The sequence below is a fragment of the Poromitra crassiceps genome (assembly GCF_964638095.1).
Source record: "Poromitra crassiceps genome assembly, chromosome: 12".
Classification (NCBI taxonomy): Eukaryota; Metazoa; Chordata; class Actinopteri; order Beryciformes; family Melamphaidae; genus Poromitra; species Poromitra crassiceps.
The window spans coordinates 29,769,989-29,779,614 of NC_139632.1; the positions used below are offsets into that span (position 1 = coordinate 29,769,989).

Consider the following 9,626-nt stretch of genomic DNA (forward strand, 5'->3'; position numbering starts at 1 on the left):
CCATACAACAAACACCTGAGGGGAGACTTGTAAGTGCACATGGAATGTTCTTTTATCATTTTGAAAACATTTACAACTATTTGAGACAAAAGAAAAAAAGTTACAAACGGAATTGACCTGCAGTTTGCATCCATTTTCAAAATGTTACATAAATAAAACTCATATTTATAAATATCTCTTTTTTATAAACATATAAATAGTTTTTTTTAAACATAAATACATTTATGCAGGAGAGGATGAAGTACATGAATGTACAGCAGCAGCAGCAGCAGCAGCAACAATATACAGCTTTGCGGTTTGTAGTTTTTACACCATTGTCCGCCATCTTGTAGTATGGGTCTGTGTTTGTATGTGTTGACCGTTTGTATGTTATATATATTTATATATCTAAGGGTTTCGGAGCATTGTCATCTCAGTTCTCATTTATGCTGGTCATGGTGACTTTTCGTACCGAAAATCCGTCACTTGGCAAGTCTTTTTCTTTTCCCCTCGGGCAAGAACAAACTGAATCCATGTTGTCCAAACCCATCGTCCACAGCTCTGGAGAGGGGAGAGAGGAGAAGCAAGGTTAGACCAAGCTGTCACAAACCACTTGATTCACATTAAGTGCATTTAATCAATGCCTCAGCGACTGTTTGGCCTCTGAAAGTCCAAAACAAGCTCCCAAATCCACGTGATGCATTGGCCCACAGGAGGAAGCTGAGGTGTGAACTGATGAAACACACACACACACACACACACACACACACACACTAACTTAAGTCACACACAAACACTTCTTGGCTGAGTCACAGTCCCCTGTGAGGATTTGACTGGGAGCCACATAACCACAAAAAAAGTCACAAAAAGCCACAAAAAAGCCATGGTGACACATATATGTGTCACCTGGTTTCCTCACTGCTTCATTAAGGTTTTTTGTTTTAAAAGTTTCCCGGAATAATGACTCTGCCACGCGTGGGGAGCTGTGTGTGAACATGTGTTTTGGGTTTTTTTTTTTGCCTGTATGAGAGACTTTAACGTGGAGGGAGAGACAGGAAAGACATGACAAAAGTCCTAGGCCGGATTCAAACCCTTGGATGTCACAATTACAGTACAGTACATACACGTGTGTGTGTGTGTGTGTGTGTGTGTGTGTGTGTGTGTGTGTGTGTGTCCATCTCTCTCACTCTCACTCTCTTTCTCAAACTTGACTTATGATCTCCTTGTCTTTAGATGGCCTGGTTCTAGCAGATGGTATAGTTCAGCACAATGCGTTCAGACAAAAGCAGGGATTTCCTAATGACCTGCTAGCTGGAATGCCTCCCATACATCAGTTTAAGTGGGTTTTCCCGCTCTCACAACGCGCCTCGTGTCCTCAGATCGCAGACTGCGAGGGCATGGGTCGGGGTGTGATGACATCACAAGTCTGGGACATCTTGTTCTGTCCTAAACCACAACTCAATATCGTTTCAAGGATTTAAGTTAAACAGCAGAGGTCAATGTCAGATAGTCAGATGCTTAAAGAGACAGTTCACCCCCAACAATTACAATTCTGTCGTCATCTCCTCACCCTCATGCCAGTTGAAACACAGGTGAAGTTAGTCCAATCACAACTCGAGAGAAAACCAGTCACCATTGACTTCTGTTGTACTGTACTGAAGTGAGTGGAGACTGGTTTTCTCTCGAGTTGTGCTGGAAACCTAACTGTGTTACAGTATGACTTACCCTGTGTTTCACATGGTATGAGGGGGAGTAGATGATGATGACACCATTTTCATTTTTGGTTGAACTGTTCCTTTAATGTGCTTTCTTTGACCCAGACTGAGACTTCATCACCTGACAGAACCAGACCATGCACCGCTCTCACCTTGGCGTATCGCTGCCAGTAAGACCTGATTTTGATTCTGGTCTGGCCTAACTGATGATGTAAAGCAAAGCAGGCAGTATCCTCAGAGGACCATTAACAAAACCATAATCCGACTTTAACATCTTCGCATTCTTTGTTCCTTCCTTCCTTCCTCCCCTCTGTAGCCTACTTGAGATGCTTCTGGCATCACCATCAACAAACCAGACAACTTCAACAACTTTCTTTCTTTCTTTCTTTCTTTCTTTCTTTCTTTCTTTCTTTCTTTCTTTCTTTCTTTCTTTCTTTCTTGTGCTGTCCACCTCTCATGTTTACAGTGGTCTACATTCAGCTCATATAGAATTGAGTGATATAATATGAGGCCGCTCACCAGCACAGCTCCGCTGCTCCAGGTCTAGCAGCCCATGCCGCTGATGGTCCCTATCCTGTCCATCTTGTGTCCAAAGCAGCCGCTCCGCGCCGTGGAGCCTCCTTTCTTGCTGCCCGATTTGTGTCTCCTTGGGGTGGGCGGGTCGTTCAGGAGACGCGCCCACATCCCCCTGGCCCGGGTGTCCATGCGTAAATCTCGCAATAAGCGTATCCGAGAGCGCACGGTGTCCAGCCTCCGCTCCCTCTCCTCCGACTCCAGAAACTCCGCCAGCTCCTCGCCCAGCAAACTTCTAAGAGACTGGAGCAAAGATGAAATGACGTGAATTAAACAAGCCTCTGTTAGATAAATATGTTCTTCAACGAGATAGATAAAATTGCCTCTAGCTTTTATGCAGCAAGAGACGTGAACGCTGTTTGAGCACAACAGCAGTTTGCACTTGATTTAAAACAAAACTTATTTAAGCATCAACAGTAGGCCTACACCCCTTCCATTGGACAGCTGAGAGAACGACACATTTAAGTCAACTTTGCCGACTTTTACGTTTATAACCTTAATTGAAATGTAGCCTATAATAGCCCAAATGCTGCGTCTGCACTTGCCTCACATCCTCGGAAATAAAATAGCAGGTTGGGATGGATGGCTTCCTACTCCCAGGATGCTGGATTTATTCAGCGCAAGCGTCAGGGAAATAGGTTACTTTTTGCAGTTGTTTCCCACGAGTTTTCTGTATTTACATTGCGATTAGGCAATTTAAGACGCCGCTGCTGTCGCCTGCAGTGGAAGTCCTGCGTGCAGAGAGACAGGTGCCTTTAGCCCGCCGCTCCGGTCTGAAGCCCGTGCCATCAACGTGCAGTGAGCATATTCAGTCAGGTAAAACCCACAGGCTGAGGTTTAAAAGTGAAATCTTGCTTCTGAAATCTTGGTTTTCATAATTTCATTATCCCACTTTGTTAAATTCCATGCGTAATGAGTATTTTACGCACGGAATGTAATGGAATGTTTGGTTTAATTTTGATTAATTGGAAAGAATTCTACGTTGGGCCTGAATATCTTCATCATGCAAATTGTTTCTATGATAAAACAGTTTATGTTGAGGCGAGTGGTTTCGCATAAAGTTTGGAGGTGGCACGCTTGTCAGATGACTCGTGCGCTTAGATGCAACAAGGGAGATGAATGATGCGGAGGAGCAGAATACATAGTAGGCTATATGAATTCCATATTTTTTAAATATATTTGGAAATCACGTCATGAAAAACAGACTCTGTCTCTTTCCACTGTAAATGAGAAAAAAAAGTCTTACTAGACTATTCTAGAATGTGGAGCCAATTGAAATTGCCAGTGTCCAATTGCTAAACATGACTGAAGTCACGAACTCTGATGCGTAAAACAGCACTCTTCCTTGAGCGCCTGGAGCGCCTGGACCGAAGCAGATCCCTCCTGAAACAGCCATCTGCCAACAGCTGCGTAAAACTGGGAAGCAAATAAGCTGACTGAGTTTCTAATAATAACAAGGATATTATATCATTCTTACCTTTTGTTGCGTCTGACTTAAAGGTTTCGCCCCCGTCCTTGCTGAAAGCAGGGTGATTATAAGTCCACAAGCTACCAAGTGCAACAAGTTCATTTTGGCAAGTTTTTCCTTTTTTTCTCTCTCCTGTGGAAGGGATTCCTCTGCGGTGAAGTTCAGAAAGGAACGTTGGAGCAGCAGCAGCCTATCAGCTGGTAAACCCACAGGCTTATTGAGCTCAGTCCGTCCTCTTTACTCCAAAGCTCCTCAAGTGCTTCTCTAACTCAGTGTATTAGTCCTCACCGCTTTATAGCCAGCCGTGGTGATGTCATGATAACCTGCGTAATGGTCCTCCTTCTACCCATGCAGACACCTCGCCAACTCCCTGTTTTCTCTCTACCTGCGTCTGAGCACGTCACGCCAGTGATTAATTAGATGATACAAGCTCCGGTCGTAGTGGTGGGTTTGGAGGAAATGAGATGGTCTATCCAAACACTTTTTTTTTGTTTTACCACGGATCTCTGGCCGAGATGCAGTCGCTGAAACTGTACGCGGAATCAAACGCCTTGTGTTTTCAGAGCACAGGAACATTGGCGGAGACATAATGACATCGAGACATCTAACGCCCGCGGCGCGCTGCAAAACATATCTATCTTAAGTGATTTATTTTAGTAGGCTATGCGAGTATGTAGGCCTATGTATGATTCTTAAATTTATTTCGAATTTATTATCTTCCCCAAAACAATTTAAAATGGTGTCAATGGGGATAGCCAATTAATCTATAGCCTACAACTTTTCCAATGCAGTTTCACTTGTTTCAGGAATTCTCAATGTCTTCTTGATCGTCTTTCAACTTATTGACACTTTTTCTGGAACACTTTCTGACACTGTTTCTGGAACATTTCTGAAACAAACTGCAGTGGATATAAGTGAAATTGCCCAAAATAATTTGAGATTTTAAGAATGAACATGGATAGTGACTGGTTAAGATGCATGGGCAAGTTTTTGCGGTGCAGATGCAAAGTGACAGGATTGGATTTTGCGTCGCAATTAGCCTACATCGGGCATCTTTAGCTCGAATTCGTGTGTCCTACTATTGGATTCTGCAGCTGGCATCCCCGTAAGGGCTCGATCTATTCATTCCCTATATATCAACAACCATGCAAGCGCATGTGCGCAGAGAGCGTTTTGGAGAAGAACAATAATTTAAAATGATGTGCGTGGCCTCAGCATCACTGCTTTAGCGCGTCTGCACAACAAATTCCCATGTGTGTGTGCATGCGTGTGCGTGTGTGTGCACGCGTGCGTGCGTGCACGTGTGTGTGTGTGTGTGTGTGCGTGCGTGCGTGTGTGTGTGTGTGTGTGTGTGTGTGTGTGTGTGTGTGTGTGTGTGTGTGTGTGTGTGTGTGTGTGTGTGTGTGTGTGTGTGTGTGTGTGTGTGTGTGTGTGTGTGTGTGTCGTGTGCTATGGTCGTGCGTCCATTCGCTGATACTGGAATGGTAGTAGGCTATTTGTCAGTCAGCCCTGACAACAGATAGATAGATAGATAGATAGATAGATAGATAGATAGATAGATAGATAGATAGATAGATAGATAGATAGATAGATAGATAGATAGATAGATAGATAGATAGATAGATAGATAGATAGATAGATAGATCGATCGATCGATCGATAGATAGATAGATAGATAGATAGATAGATAGATAGATCGATCGATCGATCGATCGATCGATCGATCGGGAAAGAAAAAAGCAAAGAAAGGAAGGAAGGAATACGTTATAAAAAGCTCCTATATAGAAGCATTCAAGATGTAAAGAACACATTTACTGGTTTATCTAAAGCAGTGGCTCTCAACATGGGGTCCTTGAGGGGGTTGCATGGGCTCCCCAGCAAACTGATGAACTGTTAAACTTCCACCATTACTTACTTAGCCTATACAGTAATTTAGAGATTTAGACACAAGATGTAGAATGACTATTTTGATAATAGTTTCACTGTTATATTTCCTATCATCCTTTTCAGGACAAAATCACATCTAACAACAAAAATATTCTCAGATTTGGGATAGACAAAAACTCATCAAATGGGGGTCCGTGGCTCTAATATGGACTAGATTAGGGGTCCTTGATATGAAAAAGGTTGACAATCAGTGCTAAAGAACCCTTTTAGAAAGAGACGTTACAGCAAACAGTAGAAGCAGCTGTAAATTACCTTTCTAAAAGGTTTCTCTGCACCAAAAAGGGGTCTGGGTTCAAGCCTTCAAAACCATTTTCTGGCACTGCATAGATCGCTTTGCTGAAATGTGTTTAGTTCAGTCGGTAGGCTACTGCAAAAAATGTCAATTTAGTCTCCTACTGTATCTCATGTGTTAAATCTTTCTTTATTTCTCTTCAAATGTTTCAACTGAATGTGATAACAATCTTTCCCATTTCCCTTGTTTCTGGGATTTTCTAGAAGTTTCAATATCTTAAAATGAGGCAGAATGTGGCAGATTATGGAAGATTCAAGAAAATTCCTGAAACAAGTGATATGATCTCACCCCATGATTATTCGTTCACTAGTTAAAATAAACAAATACAATAAAATAAAAAGTCTGAAGACTGAAGGTTAGATGAATTGACTTGATAAAGGTCTACTTTTTGCAGCGTGCTGAGCGACTCTAGATATATGAGCTGGATTGTGAGGCAGCACTGTCTGTTTTGGAACACACAGTGGCAGTATTTGCTGTGCCGAAAAGCCCGTGCCCCTCACAGCCTCATGCTTCCTGGATCGATAATGTAGTGTGTGCATTTTGTGACAAGTCCTTTCTCATTCAGTGTGTGAGAAATGATGAGGAAGGAGGAATGCCCAATTTTCGGTGTGATTTCTGTGCTATTTGCATTTGACATCAGCAAGGGGAGATCAATGTAAATTATTGATCAAATGTCTCTTTGGTGATGTTTGGTTGATGGCAGCGTCGCAGGGCCGGTTCCAGAACAAGATGACTAGGGGTGCATCCTAGATAGGAAGGGGTGCAGATGCCCGGCCAAAGGCCGGGCATCTGCTGGACATAACAGCAGACATGCTGGACATGTTATTTTACTAAAAATAATGCATTTGACCATCATTTCAAGTAGAATGATACCACCCAAGCAAGAATATTTCAAGTGTTTCAAGTGCTTTACTGAAATATTTGGACCATATAATGATAATACAATTATCTCAACCTTAAAAGGTTACATATAGGTGCCAAAAAGCCATAAAATCACATCAAAGAACAAAGAAAAACAACAACTATAATTCAAGTTTAAACAGTAAGTGTGCAGCTGTAGCATTTATTAAAAAAAATAAAAATAAGGGTGCAATGCATGCTTTTGCACCCCCGTAGAACCGGGCCTGCAGCGTCGTGACAGTCGACCCTCACACTTTTGATTATAAAGTTATTCTCTATTACAAAATACACTCTTTATTGTTTACACACAAGGGTTCAACTGATATGGGTTTAAGAAAAGCAGATATTTTGCATTTAACCTGCCTATAGCCAATATTTTGTGCAAATATACAACATCAACACAAAGAATACTGTGGAAAAGCGTGAAACATAATTTATTTATAAAGAAAATTCAAGTCGCATACTCATCCCATATCTCACTAAGGGTTTGTGCGGCCTACAATTGCTCAACTGCGCATGTGCAGTTAAGAGCGGGTGAGGGTGAGCGTGAGGCAGTGGGCGAGTTGCGTCTGCAAAGCAGGTGACGGTACATGTCCACCGCCAAGCGATAAGGGCGATGTACTCGCCTTTGCCCTGTCATCCCTGCCCCGCCGCTGCAGCTTGGTTGGCTGCCTTGCTGTATTTCCGTCTTAAATTGGTCGATTTCAAAATGGCCTCTCCTCTCGTTGCTGCCGTCCGTCGCTCATCATCTTGCAAAGCATGCTGGGATACTTGGCATCAGGACATCGCGAACGACAAGACGAGAGGTGGGGCAAAAATCTAAATAGACCAGCCAGACAGAAATACAGCAAGGCAGCCAACCAAGTTGCAGCAGCGGGGCAGGGCTTGACAGGGTGAAGGCGAGCCCATCGTGCTGTATCGCGTTTGGTGGGACATTAACTCTGAGACCTCAAGGGCAAACCAATGAGGCATGGTAGAAATGAACGCTGCCAGTAGAGTGGGCGAGCACACGCAGCGTGTGAGGCCGCAAGGGGCACGAGAAAGGAGCGCACGAAGCGTGCAAGATTTCTAGTTGCACTAAACTGTATAAAGAGAAGAGTGAGCGACTTTCCTCATAAGGGAAATATTATAATAATTAATAATTGATTGCATTTATATAGCGCCTTTCTAGATACTCAAAACCCTTCACATATCAGAGCAGGGGAGGGGGGGGGGACTCATTCATCCACCACCGATGTGTAGCACCCACCTGGGTGATGCACAGTACAGGTATGTGCCAGAACGCTCACCACACATCAGCTATCACGGTGGAGAGTTGAGAACTGAATGTGCTAAATAAGTAACAAAGGATGATTAGGTGGCCATGATGGAAGGGGGGCCTGTATGGCAATTTAGCCAGGGCACCGGGGTTACACCCCTACTCGAAGAGTGCCGATGGGATCTTTAATCACCACAGAGAGTCAGGACCTCGTTTAACGTCTCATCCGAAGGATTGTGCTAACTCACAGGACAGAGTCCCTGTCTCTGCTCTGGGCCATTGGGGATGGGGCTATTATTCATGAGACCATAGGAAAGAGCCCCTCCTACTGGTACTCCAACACCACTTCCAGCACCAGTCTTCCATCCAAGGAGTATCCAGCAAGATCTGTTTAGCTTCCCCAGGAAAGCCAGTAATGTAATCAGGCCACTGGTGCTATGCTAAAAGCCTCACGTTGTGCATTCTTTCTACTGAAATTTAGATGAAACAGCATTCAGACCATCATGAGATGTCCTGGTAAACCAATCCTTCATGCTCACGTGAACTCACATTTGTTTCATTTTGCGGGACCGTCTGGCCTCCAGCGGGCGTTAACGTAAATGCGTTTTTTTTAAACAAGATTTTCGGAAAACGCTTCAAAAGTCATAAAAGTGATTTGTGTTACCTTATTTTATGCATTTAAATGAAACCCCCATTCTAAAACCCCATTCACTTTTCCCCTGAAGCACCAACATGTCTGGGACTTCCGCCTTCCGCCTACAAAAATACGTCATCCCTGTGGTCCTCTGTGGTTTGGGTTGGGGTTCAAACCAAAAGTAAAAACACGACGTGCCTTGCTCGGGAGTCAAACTGGGTCTCTCTTGCTTGTGAGACAAAGTGAATGAATGTGAATATGAAAGTTACACACCTCATTGGACTGTCACTCAATGTATTTTTTTAAATTAAAAAACAAAGTATTCTTTGAGTTATGTAAGTTATATTATTATTATTATTATTTTTATTATTATTATTATTATTATTATTATTATTATTATTATTATTATTATTATTATTATTATTATTATTTTCCATGATTTCCCCCCCATTTTCTCAATTGTATTTGTCCAATTCCCCATGCTGCCCGGTCGCAACCCCCTCTGCCGATCTGGGGAGAGCACACACATGCTTCCTCCGATACATGTGCAGTTGCCAGCCGCTTCTGTTCACCTGATGGCGGGGAGCTTCAGCGGCAGGACGAAGCACGTGGGATGATCATGCTATTCCCACCAACTATTTTCCAAGGGCACTGCCGCTAAGCGCCGCCCATCGCAATCCCACTATGGAGACCTGTGGAGCCAGACTCCTCGGACGGAAGGTAGAGGAGGCTGGCCAGCGAGACTATGTAAGGGTTAATCCATGAGTTCTTCTTCTTATTCCAAACAACCTGAACTTCACTTCCTGTAGACTGGAGAATGTTTCCCAGGAAAGAGCTACCAGACCGGCTGTTAAGAGCTT

General features: G+C 43.3%; 1 protein-coding gene across 1 annotated transcript; it reads right to left on the minus strand.

Moving 5' to 3' along the window:
• Positions 1–342: 342 nt before the first annotated feature.
• Positions 343–3,956, minus strand: nppc (natriuretic peptide C). Its single transcript, XM_083647707.1, has 3 exons — positions 3,745–3,956; positions 2,214–2,510; positions 343–540 (listed from the first exon to the last, which is right to left on the minus strand). Exons 1-2 carry the CDS (start codon positions 3,835–3,837, stop codon positions 2,238–2,240), a joined length of 366 nt encoding a protein of 121 aa, XP_083503833.1. The 5' UTR covers positions 3,838–3,956; the 3' UTR covers positions 343–540; positions 2,214–2,237.
• Positions 3,957–9,626: the final 5,670 nt, after the last annotated feature.